Source organism: Octopus bimaculoides, chromosome 4, assembly GCF_001194135.2.
Source record: "Octopus bimaculoides isolate UCB-OBI-ISO-001 chromosome 4, ASM119413v2, whole genome shotgun sequence".
Classification (NCBI taxonomy): domain Eukaryota; kingdom Metazoa; phylum Mollusca; class Cephalopoda; order Octopoda; family Octopodidae; genus Octopus; species Octopus bimaculoides.
In genome coordinates this window covers 1804171-1820460 of record NC_068984.1, presented here as the reverse complement: position 1 = coordinate 1820460, position 16290 = coordinate 1804171, and the positions used below count along the sequence as shown (strand labels likewise).

Sequence of the window (16290 nt, the reverse complement as noted above, 5' to 3'; positions counted from 1 at the left end):
TTCCCAATAAAAATTATGATTATTGTATTTTTATTATAATTGTTGCTAATGTTTGGGTATTTTTTGCTTAAATTAATAATTATTTTGTGACAAAAAAAAGAAAAGAAAAGAGTCAAGTGGTGATTTAATGTTCTGGGAGAGATTGTGTTTGGCCAACTCTCTTTCACTCTCATTACTGGTCAGCCACAACTGACCAACTTTCTCACTAACCCATAAATAACCAGTTCTATTTAAACTGACCAATTTTTTCGGTACTATTCTTCAACCAATTTTATACAGCATCTTTATAATGTTATAATTTATTTCTTCTACCTCAGAAATAGGCAACCCTCACCCATGGATGGATACTTTAATTATGAATAATGAAGCAAATATAAGCACTTCTGGATGAATTAAACATTTATTTCTTAATGAATGCTCTTCTTAATTGTATACTTCTACACATATCCAAACTATTTCTGTGGGAGTGGAGCTGTTGAGAGATTTCTCACAATGTCGACAACATTAGTCACATATGTTGGAATGAATGACAAAAGAGCTGTTGGCCACTAAACCGGAATATTTATAGTGAGAACTAAGAATATTTTTTGAATTACTTGACTTGGGTTGGCCAGTTCTGCGTATGTGACAATTGTATTAGAGTTGTTATTCATTTATTGACTTACATGTATATATATTAGTGTGACCTTTGGTGGATCGCTTGAGATATAGAGCAGAGCCAACAATATGATGATGGCCAAAAAGTCGATCTACACTGGTTGACATTGCCAACTGATTAAAACTGGCCTTTAGTAACCACATGTCAAATTTGCCTATCTTTTTATTTATAGATAGATATGTATGTATGTATCTATCTGTCTGTTATTTAGTGTCCACTTTCCCTGCTGGCATGGGTCAGACAGTTTGACTGGAACTGCTGAACTGGAGAGCTGCACCAGGTTCCAGTCTGATTCAGAACAATTTCTATGGCTGGATGCTCTTCCGAACACCAACCACTTTACAGGGTGTAGTGGAATAGATTGGTTTGGAACAAGAAAGGGAAAAGAATCTAATATTTCAGCATCATCATCATCATCTTCATTATCCTTACTGCCTCAAGTTCTAGGATTCTTCGGGCCAGTTACCCAGTTTTCATGGCTTAAAAGTGGCCAAAATCCTGGCATTCCCCCTGGATGGGATGCCAGTCCATTGCAGGGGAACTCATTTACGGCTGAGTGGACTGGAGCAATGTGAAATGGAAGTGTTTTGTTCAAGAACACAAGTCACTCTCCTGACCATGAATCGAAACAATGATCTAACAATTGGGTTGGAGTGTTGATGCCACACCCTAACTATTCAGCCTCACACTTCAGGTGAGGCCATTCATCAGAGAGTAAGAAGGATTGGCTAAAATATTATACTTCATCTTCCTCACAACAATAGATTTATTCTATTTTTAAACTGTTTTGGTGAAAAACGGAAGGGCTGCAGTGATGGCCAGTCTGGGGCTCCCCCATCATAACCAACAGGTTGAAAGGAGGAGAGTATCCATTCATACCATACGCCTGGTGACCCATCAAGTGGACTCTGCTAAACGTAGCTGTCACTGGTTTCATTAGAGCCTTCTCTATGTTGTTTATTACAACAAACTGTGATGATAGTGGTGAGGAGGAAGAGACCCGAGTGAATTAACAAGTTTTGACCTTTCAGCCTTTAAACCAGTCATATCCAGCCCCAATATTCTCCTTGTTCTATGTTCAAACTGATCTGATCCAGCCTCTTACACTTATCCTACAATGCCATTCTAAAAATAAGCAATCACATCATCAAAATCTTTTAGCAATGAGATAATGCATGAAAAATTCAAAGTAATGTGAAGCAAACAAGCCTTACATTTGACTGAGTAGTTCTGAATACTGAAGGGTCAAGGTGGACAAGGCCCTGTCATGTCTTTCCTCTAATATTTCTCCAACTCATACAAAAACCAATCTGTTGAGTTTTTCACAAAATTCATTTGAATGTTTTTTTTTTTTCTCTTCGCATCTTTTTACCAGAAATCTCAAATCTCGCCACCAGCTTTATTCATCTATGGACACACAGGAACTGGTAAGACTTTAGTGGTCAGGAGCATCCTGGACGAACTACAGGTTAGTGTCTTCATTTTACCTCTAACAACCTGGTTCTGCTGGTCATTCTTGGACTGAGGCTGTTATCATTTATCTTTCATCCTTTCGGAGTCATTAAAATAAGAGTGCAGGGAAAGTCAATCTAATCGGATTTACCTGCTCCCCTGGAACTGCTGGCCTTGTGCCAAAATTTGAAGCCATTCATCATCATCATCATCATCATTATTGTTTAACGTCCACCTTCCATGCTGGCATGGGTGGGACAGTTTCACAAGAGCCGGCCAGGCAGAAGCCTGCACCAGGCTCCTGTGACTGCTTTGCCGGGATTTTTACAGCCGGATGCCCTTCCAAACACCAACCACTCAGCAGAGAGGACTTAGTGCTTTTTACATGGCACAAGCACAGGCTATGAGGTCAGTTTTGGTAAGGTTTTTACAGCTGGACGCCCTTCCAAATGCCAACCACTTTACAGTGTGGACTGGGTGCTTCATTGACAGGGCCACCAAGTACTTGCAAAACAAAAAAAAAAAGGCTCTTGAGAGGGGAGGGGAAATTGGAGGAGGTGATCTTGTGTCAGATGATGAAAGGTTATAGAGAGACAGAAACAGGTATCTTGCTGCAGAGGAGGTACAAGATTACCCAGCTGGAGAGAGAGAGAGCTTGAGAGATCAGGAATGAAGACAGAAACCGGTGCGCTGCCACAAAGGAAATAAATGGTTAGCCAACCTGAGGGAAGGAGTGATACATTGACTAACAAAGTCCTAGACACATTATGTTAGAAGATATAATGGGATGATCACTGATGGACTGTCTTCGATGATAAGTATACTGGGCTGACCTGGAGCTAAACAACAAAAATTAATTAAAATTTCCTGTTTCCTACATTTCAAAACATGGGAATCAAACGTTTGTCAAGTTATAACAGAGATGGGTCACACTGTTGACTGTGTGAGAGTAATCTGATATATTTTATTGTTAACCTCTCGACACTGGCTACAAAGCCCCCCCCCCTGTACTTCAGTTGAAGAATTTTGTCTTGTTAGATACTTGGTGATCTCACTGGTGCCAGTGCCATGTAAAAAGTACCCAGGACACATTGTAAAGTGGTTGGCATTATTAGGAAGGGCGTCCAGCCATGGACATGAGTGTTTTGCACTGTTTTCTGGTTCACTAGTTCCTGTTGAACTGTCCAACCCATGCCAGCATGGAAAATGGGTAATAATTGATGATGATGATATTTCACTTGACAATATGAGAAACTAGAAATATCTCAACATTGATTGTGTGGCAAAATCAATATAGAATTATACAGAAGAAAAATATTAATTATGATAAATATAACATAAGCTCAGGCATGGCTGTGTGGTAAGAAGCTTGCTTCCCAACCACATAGTTCTGGGTTCAATCCCTCTGTGTGGCACTTTGAGCAAGTGTCTTTTACTATAGCCTTGGGCCGGCCAAAGCCTTGTGAGTGGATTTAGTAGATGGAAACTGAAAGAAGCCCATCGTATATATATATGTGTGTGTGTGTGTGTGTCTGTATTTGTGCCCCTACCACTGCTTGACAACCAGTGCTAGTGTGTTTACATCCCCGTAACTTAGCAGTTCGGGAAAAAAGATCGATAGAATAAGTATCAGGCTTATAAAAAGTAAGTATTGGGGTCAATACATTCAATTAAAAATTCTTCAAGGTGGTGCCCCAGCATGGCCGCTGTTAAATGACTGAAACAAGTAAAAGATAATCTTTTTTTTTTTTTCTTTGTTTTGCAGTGCAAAGTTCTGTGGATCAATTGTATAGAATGCTACAGTGCCAAAGTTCTCTATGAGCAGATTCTGTTGAAAATAAATGCTAAAGAGGATGAAGACCATTCCTCTAGTGACAACTATTCCAAATGTGATAACCTGAATGACTTCTGCCGTTTATTGCCTGCAGCTGTCCAAGAACTTGGATATTCTGAGGAAACCATTTATATTGTAAGAATAGTTTCTGATAATAAATCTGATCTTAATTACTCTAACCCCTTCCAGACAAATTATTTCATCTTTAATTTTTTTGTTTCTTATTGCTGAAAACACCTGCTGCAATCCAAATTGTCAGCATCTGTCATCATCGGAAGAAATGGTATTGCTCTCTGATGGTGTCATCATTAAAGTTTTCCATTTTGGCAAAAGATATTCCACTCTCTGGTGACTCATCTTCATTATTCTTTGTTAAGTAGACGGTAATCAAAAGTAATGAAAACAAATATAAAATCAACAACAGCTCTGGTCACTAAGCTGTATATTCATGCACTCTAAGTGTTAAGTGGAAACTGACCAAAACGCCATCCATGCCTATCACTGTTGACTTCCAACCATAGAAAGTTTATGAGGCAATTCGCATGTGTGTCAGAATGATCTGGCCAACTTTGGAAAAACAGGATTCGTGTTACCAGACTATTTTGTAAAATATTTTCTTGAGACATACTTTTCCCAGAAAAGCCCATCATCAGAATTTGAGATAGGAGAAGGTTAAGAAATCCCAGAAATTAATAATAATTTGTTACAGAAACCTAGCATGTTAATTACTGGTATTGTAGTCACCTTGTAATGTTGGTGTACAAGGGTAGCAAGTTACACACAAGGGTGTTGTTAGCAAAATGAGGATTGGAAACTAATTCAGGGAATATATTTAAATATTCCCCAAGTGTCTGTTCTCAGACCCTTTCTGCTCCCTACAGTTTTTGAGGCAATTACACAAGGGTTCAGTACTGGATGTCTTATAACTAAAGACCTGGTCCTTATAGTTGGGCTTTCCTACTTCATAGTTGTTAGTAAAAATGGTTTTGGTAAGTAAACGATCAAAGTGCCATCTTAATATTTTTGTTTGTGTCTTTTGTTTCTTAGGAAATGTTCTGTTGTTGATCTCAAAACAGTTTATTATTAATACATTTTTAATTAGCGTTTTATTTCTTACAGATTCTTGACAAAGCTGAAAAGTTACGTCAAATGGAGCCACACATTTTATCAGGCTTGCTAAAACTACAGGAACTGGTATGTAATTTTGATATCATATTTAAAAAATAGACATTTTGTATGTGTGTATGTATATATGCGCATATACACACACACAATGTATGCTTAGAATTACATATGCAAAAATATTTAAATCATCACAATGACTGTATTAAGTATGTATAGCTACTTGGACTATTAAATCTACAGCACAGTTTTACAGGTAGTTGTATGAAGCAGTAGTTACCTGTATGTGTGTGTGTGTGTGTGTGTGTGTGTGATTTGTACTCAAACACAGATATTAACACACCCATGATCATTCTCAAAATAGTTACAGAATGACATTATACCATTCTCAGTACAGCACAAACATTTTGTGTTTCTCCACCCTAACACTATAAGTCTATTGTGATATTTCTAGGATATTTATAAAGAGAAAGGTGTTCTTACAGCTGTTTCAGGGATATGAGGGATATTCCATCATCAGAGATGATATGAGAGAGTTAAAAAGAAGGAAATAGAGTTCATAATATAAGAAGTTATTTTGGAAAGGGAGAGATACAGGAAGTTTAAAGAGAAATATGAGGATAAGAAAGTATGTGTTGGATGCACTGTGTAGAAAGGGTAGAGTAGCTTCTTGTCCATGGTATGTAAATTCCAAAAGGAGTTCATATTTTGCTTTTACAAATGGATAGTTTGCGGATATTAACTCCATGTTCTATTCATTCAAAGGGATCTTGTAGTTTCTCATTTTATTTAACATATACACGCTCACACATCACCCGCATTAGACTCCTCACTCAAACACTCGGTTCGATAATAGTATAACAGTGGTCCTTCCTTAGCACTTACATAACCTTACCTGCCTTTTGGGTCTTCTGGATACCAAAACTTCTCATATTATTATGTGTGTGTATGTGTGTGTTTGTATGTATGTATGTATGTCTCTTCTACTTTTTAATTATTATAAATCTTCCACTGAGGAGGGACCCTGTTTCCAAAAAAGATACAAGGCTCCATCTTTGGAGTGTAGTTAACACAGACAAATTTACATTTGGAACTTGAGAAAAGTCTATTTTTACTGCTCTATTCACAGATTGAACTTGTAATGTACGAATTAGCCAGTCAATTTCTCTTTCTGAAAATCTCAGTTTATCCAGATTCTCCTTTAAGCATTTATTAACAAAACCTAATGCTCCAATTATTATTGGTACGAATATGAATTCATAGTCTGGATATAGAAGCTGGAGGTTTCGATGCAGTTTTCCATAGACATCACCTTTTTCTTTGATTTTCAAAGAGATATTTATATCTGCTGGGCAGCTAACCTCTATGATGGTACATACCTTTGCCCCTCTGTCCCAAACAACAATATCCAACCTGTTATGCTTACATTTGACAGAAGTTTTGATGGGAATATTCCACCAGGATTCCTTGAGTTGGTGTTTATGAATGTATTCCATGACAGAGGGATTTTCTAAATATATTTCAGGACAGTCTTTTTGGGGGATGACATTGTAAATTGTTTTAGCAACAACATCATGCCATATAGGGAGGTAGTATTGTGACGACATTTTAGGACAGCTGCTAATTACATGCGGTTGCACCTTGGGATTACAAGAGCATCACTGTCTCTGTTGTTCACCAGGTATTTTGTGGCAATCTCTTCTTCCTGGATTGCAAACGCATAGCCTTCAAAGTGTGATGTGATGTAGTGGTCTTGTGTCCAAGAGAGGCTGCGCTTTGTGCCAATTCTATTATCTTCTTCAAACTTCCAGACAACATACCCATGCTTAGTCTTCTTTTTTTGTATGCTGAGTGCTTTCCATCCAGGTCTTCTCTGAGGTCAGACTCATTTGTAAATAATGGCTAAGTTTTGTATACTGTAACATCTCGTGTATATTTATGTATGTGTGTAGACACACACACACATACGATCCATGTGTCTGCTTTATCATCATCACTATTGAGTATCAGTTTTCCATGCTGGCATGGGTTGGACTGTCTGACAGGGTCCAATAAGTCACAGAATCTGTGTCAAGCCCTTATGTCTGTTATGGCATGGCTTCTACAGCTGGATGCCCTTCCTAATGCCAACCACTTTCCAGTACGTAATGGGTAATTTGTTTCTTATCACCAGCGCCAGTGAGGTCACCAAGAAACTTGAAAGACAAAGGAAAAGAAGGGGGGGCCCCTTTGACTGAGTGGGAGTGCATTTGGGAGATGGCAAAGTGGTGGCTTTATGCCAGGCATTGAGGGTCTTAAGTATGATCGCAGGACAAGCATAGGTGTCTTGATACAAAGGAGATACATGGATACCCCCCACACTGTGTGAGGGTGGATGGGAGTAGTTCCAATGGAGATAAAGATGGTGGCGATGGGGTACTAGATTTTACTCACAAGCTGCAAGAAGGTGAATATGTGGGAGAATATAGACTATCAACTGATGATTCCTGTGCCTGTCTTGTTGTCCAAGTGTTATGTGTCTGTCCTGTTCCTTAAGCTTTATATTTTGTGATCTGTGGGGCTTAATATCCAGCTTTTATATCAAATGATTTGTAGTTCTTGATATCTTTCAGACCAATCTGAATATTTCTGTTATTCTTCTCACTGAAATTGTTTGGGAAAAGTTCCGTTGCAACACTGGAACCTATGAACCATATATTATCCACTTCCCTGATTATTCAAGAGGTAAGTTTCTACATTTAACAAATCTCCTTTCATCTGCCACCAATCTTATTGCTAAACAGTTGAATTTATTTTTCCATAAAATTATATAATAATAATAATAATAATAATAATAATCCTTTCTATTATAGGCACAAGGCCTGAAATTTGGGGGAGGGGGATAGTCAATTACATTGACCCCAGTACTCAACTGGTACTAATTTTATTGACCTCAAAAGGATGAATGGTAAAGTCAACCTCAGTGGAATTTGAATTCAGAACGTAGCGACAGGCGAAATATTGCTAAGCATTTTGTCTGGCATGCTAACGATTCTGCCAGCTCAATGCATTATTAATAATAATAGTCAAGGCATTTTTGATCAAAAGATATCTTCATACAATCAGGCTGAGAAATGTGATGATGATAATGAACTTATTGTATACAGTGCCCAGGTGTGCTACAACTCATCAGAAAAGGTAGCCAAAAGTGCAAGGACATAGAATGATGCACAGAAAGATTGGAAAGGGAGCAGTAAATGAATCATAAAAATAGGAAAAAAATGTTTGGTGTAGTCTTGATGAATTTTGAGAAGCATGGAAGTTTTGAAGGATGCAGTATCCTAACAGCTAACAAGTGATGCAAAGAATTTGTTCCATGGTTCAGCAATTTTGAGTGTGAACAAATGTTTCCAAAAGTCATGGGTGCTCTGTTGCTTTTTGATTTTGTAAGCATTTCTACAAGTGTTTGACATGGAATTCAAAAAGATGTCCAGGGCTGTTATTGAAAAGATGGTGGATAATCTTGTGGTTGTCTACCAAGTTAGTTGCCAGACATCAGAGCTTTAATGCATCCATGTCCAGGGAACCAAGACATTCAGAGGGTGGCATATAGTTATCCACACCTTAAACATCCTTCTCTAAATTACAGATTTACAAAATATCATGTCTACAAAGATTTTAATTAATTTCTACTCAAATTGTTACCAGTTATCTTAATTTTGGATGCCTATATTGTCCTCAACTAGATTTTAACTCAAGACCTGTATTTCTCAATTTAAATAATTAATCCAGAAAATTATTGTCTTATTGTTCTCAACTCATCTCTAACATTTAAACATATTTTTTCCATGTTTTGAGGAAGTTAGGGGTTTCCCTGATGTTTTAAAAATTCCTAATATGATTCTTTACTGTCTTAGGTTCAACTCTCAGTAGAACTCACTCGGTTTCATTTAGGTTGATGGGTCTTCTCAATCACCAATCATCTCAGGCCTTTGTCATCTTTTCTGTGAGGCTCAACATCTGAAGTTCATTTCTCACCATTTCATCCTATGTCTTCCTGGGTCTTCCTTTTCCACATGTTCCCTCCACATTTAGAAATTGGCACATCTTCATGCAGCTGACTTCATCCATATGCATCACATGACCATACCAGTACACTCTTCTCTCTTGCACACTTCATCTGATGCCTCTTATAACCAATTTTTCTCTCAACACATTCACACTTTGTCATACATGCACACTGATGTTGCACATCCAATGGAACATGCATTCACAGCCCACATTTCACTATCATGCAGCATAGCCATTTCTATGCTAGCATCATACAATCTGCTTTCACTCTGAGACAGAGGCCTTCTATTACCAACAGAGATAATATCTCTCTGAATTTTCTCCAGTCACTTCTCCTCATTCTTGTGACTAATGCTTTCACAGCATTCACTTCCACTGCTAATTTGGTCACCTAGGTAACAGACATTATCTGCTGCCTCTGGTGATCCCCTTTGGCATTTAAGGAAATCTGTTTCTGGTGCAATGATGACTCCTCTCTCTGTATGGATGTCCTCAAAAAGGTTGGACTTAATGTTACATCTCTCTGTTGTTTCTAAAATATTTAATAATTAACCACCAACTTGCAAATTTCTTATTTGTTTTTACTTCCACAGAGGAGATCTTGGAAATTATGTCTCTTGACCATCCCAAGGAATACCCAAAAGAATTGTATGACACTTACATCAACTTGGTGTTGAGTGTCTTTTACTATGTCTGCCGAGACCTGAAAGAACTTCGACATTTGGTTCGTAGATTACTTCAAAGATTTTCTGATTCTTTTAACCTTTTTTTCAATAATCTATCAAAATCAATAATCAATAATCAATATTGACTGTGTGACGCTCGCTTTACAACTACGTGGTTTCAGGTTAGTACTGGAGTTGACTTAGCTAAAACCCTTCAAGGAAGTGCTCCAGCTTGGTCACAGTCCATGAAACAATATAAACGATTTACTTAGACCAAAGAATAGTCGTAGGATTGTAATGCAACACCATTTAAACCCCAAAAGACTGTTAAGGGCTTTCTATAGAGTCAAGAGAGAAAAATGGTAAGTTGGTGATGGTCATGTTGTGAAAATAGAAAGAAAAGTAGTGTTTGTGGTTTTATGTCATGAAATGGAATGGGGACTAAGGGTTTAGGTGAGGCCCTTCACTGAAACTGAAGGTAAAATGGATTTCTTTATCAAAACACTCTGCCCCAAATTTTAGATTCTGCTTTTTCTCATGGCACGCAAACCTTAGCCTTTTTCGGTTTTAGCTTGAATTCAGCCAAGAATCTATGTCTGTTTGTATGTGTGTGCGTGTGTGTCTTTCTTTTATCTTGCTTCAGTCTTTAGACTGGCCATGTTGGAGCACCACCTTGAAGAATTCTTAGGCAAATGAATCAACTTCAGTTATTTTTTTTTAAAGCCTGGTACTTATTCTGTCGGTCTCTTTTGCTGAACCACTAAGTTACTGGGATGTAAACACACCAACACCAGTTGTCAATCAGTGGTGGGGAAGTCAAACACACATGCACACAATGGGCTTCTTTCAGTTTCCGTCTACCAAATCCACTCACAAGGCTTTGGTCAGCCTAAGGTTGTAGTAGAAGACATTTGCCCAAGATGCCACTCAGTGGGACTGAAACCAAAACCATTTGGTTACTAAGCAAGCTTCTTACTACAGAGCCACACCAGCCCCTATGTTGTATGTGTATATTTGCACATGTGAAGTATTTGATCTCAGATTTACAATTAATAGGTGCAGGCATGACTGGATGTATGGTTAAGAAGTGTTTTTTTTTTCCCCCTAGCTTGCATGCTTTAAGATTCAGTTCCACTGTGCTGTACCTTGGGCAAATATCTTCTACTATAGCCCCAGGCCAACCTCAGCTGTGGGAGTTGATTTGGTCAGTGGAAACTGAAAGAAGCCCTTAGTGTGTGTCTGTTGTAAAATCATGCAGTAAACCCAAATGATATCATCCATTTCCAATTTTCTGTGGAATGATGAGGAAATAATTATCTTTCTTGGAAACAGGTGAGGATTGGCAACGAAAAGGGCATCAAGCCATAGAAAACTCTTGGAGAAGTGGTCATGAAATTGATGATGAAGATGATGATGATGATTGTGTCATCAGTGTGTCGTCATAGTTTGAGATGTTTAGAATTTCTGTTGGAATAGCAACAGTTAAGTTCTGAAGTATGTTAGCAACCATCCAAGACTGCTGTATGTTTTGTTCCTGCCAATGAACTTCCATTAGCTCTAAGAAGCATATATGGTTGTCATTTGTAATAATCTTAGAACCAATAGTTTTTCTACCAATAAACCTAGAACCAATTGTTTTTCTACCTATATTAGTTATAATAATGTTTTTATTAATCAATAGTTTTTGTTTGTTTGTTTTCCAGGCTTCCATTAACTTAGAGAAGTTTTTAGAACCTCTGAAAAATGATGACGGTATGTTTTGTGTATTTTCTAGTTCTCTCTTTTATCGCATTGTTCTTTTATTAGCTTCAAATGGGATTCTGGCCATGCTGGAGCCCCTTCATCCTCTAACTTCTGATCAATTTTGTTTTAAGTTTCTGTCAGTTTTCCTTGATAATTTTTTACCACAATTCTTGACACAAGAACAGAGAAATAAAAGACATGTGTCCATTTGGACTGTCTGTGACTGTTGCAACTATTTCAAATGTGAGATTGATCAGGAATTGTAACAAGGGTTTCTCTTGACTGGACAACGTTTAATTAGGCTAAATGACAGGTGATATTGGAGCTCGATGCAGTGTTCTGTCTCATCAGACTCTGTTGGACAGTGGAACCCATTGCAACATGATAGATGCATCCCTCTTGTTGATGCTTATTCCATTGACAATGGTTAACTACCAGTAATACACTATGTCAATGATAATGAAGACATGAAATGAAATTAACCAAATCCTGGAGTTTGAAATTACAAAATTCTGTGGGGAAATGTACAGATACACTTGACCAGGATTGTAGAATGTATCTATTTATCACAGTTATTCCTTACGTACTCACCTCTTCGCTGTTCCTTCTAAACTAGGGATAGGTAACAGGTGGATCGTGACCCACAGGGTCACTGGGGTATCCTGTGATCTTACACCTTTTCTACAAAAATTGTTTCAAGTTTAATGCATTTATGGACCTGTGAGCAATTGATGACTCTTAGTGTTTTCCATCACAATTTGTTAAATTTTTGCTTCGTTAAACATTAGCACTAATGAAAATGTATTTTTATAAGATAGAATATAATGTATACTGGAGTCTTTGAGAAGATGTTAAGAAATTCAAATGTAAGATATTGCAAAACGAAGTTGCTGATACTTATTTTAAACTTTCCATGATCTTACTCAAATGGGACCAACCTTCACTCATCCTTCACTCATTTCACACTCAAACCCTACCAACACATACCTGAACCTCTCATCACCCACTCCACACTCTTCAGCTAATTTAAAGTAATTCCAATAGAAATGTATGAAGCTAGTTTCCATGAATAGCATCAGACACCCAGTTACTGCAGAATCAGTCTTGTACTACCCCCAGCAAATTTCAGCCAAGTCACAAAGCCATGAGAGAGGTTACCTTTTCTATTGGTTGCAGGCTGACTTCAATATTTGGTGAAACTGGTTTGCAAATAGTTCAACCAACTGTCCAGACCAAAAAATATTTCAGTTGAAGAACAGTGAAAAGTAAACCTAGAAAGAAGGTAGACATGTTGTGTAAGGGAGATAACTGCATCGTTATTAAATTGGTAACGCATTAAACCGAAGAGGAAATGCTGCCATGAAGTGATGAATCGAAGACATAGACTAAAGAATTTATGGATAATATGGTCTGCGATGTATTTTCTGCTTAGCATTGAAATGTTTTTAGTTTACAGAATCCTATCCAAGTGACACAAAAAGTTCTTTTCAAATATTCAGATTTGTAAATTTTAATAATGGATGACTGCTGACAAATGTAGAACATACTTATGTGTGTGTGTGTATATATATATATATATATATATGGCCTGCATAAGCATATATATTTAGGATGCATAACATTTAGTTAGGGTTTGGTGAAAATCAGTGTTTTAAAATAAGGTTTCTTTAAACTAACAGAACTTTAAAGAAATTCCAAATTGACAACATGAGGCTGATGTTCAAGAATTAATACACACGTATGTATGTATATTTGAGTTTACATGTGTTTGTGTGTATATTATCATCATGCTTCTCCTTGCTTGCATGGGTCAGATGGAATATTCTAATATTCTGTCTCTCTTTGGCTAGATGCCATTCTTGTTGTCAACCTTCACTTGTTTCCAAGCAATGTAATAATTCTTCGTAGCCAGACACACTTTCACAGAATGTTGAAAATGAATGACATTCTTTGTGTGGCAGTAACACTCATTTGCCTCTATCACACAATGTCAAGACAAGGAGATACACACACACACACACACACACACATCTATCTATACACATCAGTCACCAGGTTTGGTTGGCCAAGTACTGTAGCAAAAGACAATTGCCCAGGATGCCATGTGGTGGAACTGAACCTGGGACCATGTAGGAAGCATACAAGCCTGGTTTGTATGTTCATGCTGGTGATGGGAAGCTAGTCATGAAACAGTCACTGCTATTCTATTAGTTATGACTGTTTCCTGTTTAGGTGGACGTAAGGGAATTTAATTGTAGTTGTGGCTGATGCCAGTGCCATCTGACTGGCACCTATGCCGGTGGCACATAAAAAGCACCATTCAAGCATTGGACCTCATGGGAGCAGTGACAGGTGACCAAAACCTTTGGTGATATACCGTGCTTGTGTAGACATGTCAAACCAAACAAGACTGTAGTCGTGGCTGATGCCAGTTTCAAATCATTGGACCCATGCCGGTGGAACATAAAAGACACCCACTACACTCTCAGAGTGGTTGGCATTAGGAAGGGCATTCAGCCATAGAAATGTTGCCAAATCAGATCGGAACCTGGTGCAGCCCAGCCCACCTGCTTACCAGTTTTCAGTCAAATTGTTCAACCCATGCTACCATGGAAAGCTGACGTTAAATTATGATCTAATAAGTGGGTTAATGCTGTCTCACTGGGTCATTCACTCTGGGCCTATGTAGAAAAACAAACAAGGAAATGATTATGATGATGATGGGTGCAATTTGAAATAGGTTTTAATAAATGAAAAATAAACCCAAATTGTTGTTTGTGGTTTCATGATTTTTTTTTTTTTTTTTTGTCTTTGTGTAACAACAGCCACGATGAATGACAGTCGGAAATTATGGAAGAATATTGAACCACATCTCAAAAAAGCTCTTCAAACTGTTTATTTACGAGAAGTTTCAAGGTGAGTTGAGCATCCCTTTATATATTCGCTTCCTTACAATTGTCCATTTTGCTGCCAGATAAAGTCCAGCCCTTAACCCTATTGATAGCAGCCTTTCGTTCTACAAGACAGACTTCCTGCTTTCAAGTGATCGAAACCAAAATCATTCATCAAAATTTCTTGCTGATTTATGTTCCAAATTCCAGATGAATTAGGATGAACTTATTTTCAAGGTGAATTGAAAAAAAAGTGTACTTCTGTAGAAATACAGTAAGAAAAGGGTTAATTTCACATCAGTTCTATTCCTCTGTCTTGCAGCCCATTGTAACATTCCCTCATGGTTGAATAATTAAAGAGAAGACCCGGCAAGCCAAGTGAGACCTAAATCCAAGGCCTCTGCCAGGGGTGTAGCCAGCCCAATTATGCGTACCTTTCCTACATTGGACACTAAACTCCGCTTGCGAAGACTTGTTGAGGCATGTGAAATCGAAACCGAACTAAATTCGACGACTGGCACCCAGTCGTTTCCTTCATTGGACACGAAACTCAGCTTGCGAAGACTTATTGAGGCAAGCGAAAGCGAAATCGGGATGGCACCTGTGCCCAGCATCGCCTTTCTGGCACTTGTGCCCATGACATGTGTAAGGATTTTCGAGCGAGATCGTTGCCAGTACCCCTGGACTGGCTCTTGTGTGGGTGGTACATAAAATACACCATTTTGAGCGTGGCCATTGCCAGTACCGCCTGACTGGCCTTCGTGCGAGTTACACATAAAAGCACCTACTACACTCTCAGAGTGGTTGGCGTTAGGAAGGGCATCCAGCTGTAGAAACTCTGCCAAATCAGATTGGAGTCTGGTGTAGCCATCTGGTGCACCAGTCCTCAGTCAAATCGTCCAACCCATGCTAGCATGGAAAGCGGACGTTAAATGACGATGATGATGATGATAATTAACCAACCCTGACACAAATCTGTATTTTTCTGACTGAATTTTTCTTATTGGTATTTGGAAGGTCCAAAGATACTAAGAACCTAACCTTCAACACTGGAAGCCAATGAAACATCTCTTTGGCATACAGTGACATCATTCCTGAAATCTCTGACCACTATCCGTGGTCATTTACAGATGAATGACCAGTGCCAGTGAGAGACAAACATGTTGGTCATAGACACAGCACATTGCTAGACATGGTAACTGTATAATTGACAGTGAATTTTTGACAAGTATTTCATTAAGTTGTGCTTGCTTCCTTGAAAACCCTTTTAACTGAGTTAATCATTGAAAAGGCTAGCCTATCCTTATACACATTGCAGGAGGTCAAATCCCCCAAATGTTTCTTCAGTAATTCCTAATTTACATATATATTTTGTTCTACCATTTAACTTGTGTATTTAGCTGGTCCTTTAAACTTCATATCGTTTCTCTTGTTCAGTGCACAATGGGAGAAGATGCAACAGGATTCAAACTCTGGCCAACAGATGGCACTGCAGTTACATTCCATTCAAGGTCAGTTTTCTCCTCCCTTGGTGTTTTATATGTATCAGTTAGAAGGAGGTGGTGTGGGGTCCATGACTTTCGGCAGATGGGGAGGAAGATGCTCTTCAGCATCTCAGTGCCAAACCCTCTTTGTCTGTCACAAGGTGGGGAGGGTCAAATGCTGTGAAGTGAGATTGAATTCAGAACCACAAGGTATCAAGGCCAACTCCACAACCAAATGGCCATGCCTGATGCAGTCCTATCGGTATGTCTGTGATTGTGTGTACACACATTTATCATCATCATCATCATCGTTTAACGTCCGCTTTCCATGCTAGCATGGGTTGGACGATTTGACTGAGGACTGGTGAAACCAGATGGCTACACCAGGCTC

At 38.4% G+C, this 16290-nt stretch overlaps 1 protein-coding gene across 6 annotated transcripts in view; it reads left to right on the top strand.

The window, feature by feature from the left end:
- Positions 1–16290, top strand: part of LOC106869028 (origin recognition complex subunit 5) — a 48739-nt gene that overhangs the window by 20130 nt on the left and 12319 nt on the right. For all 6 annotated transcript variants that reach the window (XM_014914521.1, XM_014914524.1, XM_014914520.2 and 3 more), the window contains exons 3-10: positions 2034–2126; positions 3876–4079; positions 5064–5138; positions 7679–7790; positions 9710–9840; positions 11485–11533; positions 14350–14440; positions 15853–15926. In XM_014914521.1, coding sequence (XP_014770007.1) covers positions 2034–2126; positions 3876–4079; positions 5064–5138; positions 7679–7790; positions 9710–9840; positions 11485–11533; positions 14350–14440; positions 15853–15926 — 829 coding nt within the window. The remainder of the gene's footprint in view (positions 1–2033; positions 2127–3875; positions 4080–5063; positions 5139–7678; positions 7791–9709; positions 9841–11484; positions 11534–14349; positions 14441–15852; positions 15927–16290) is intronic.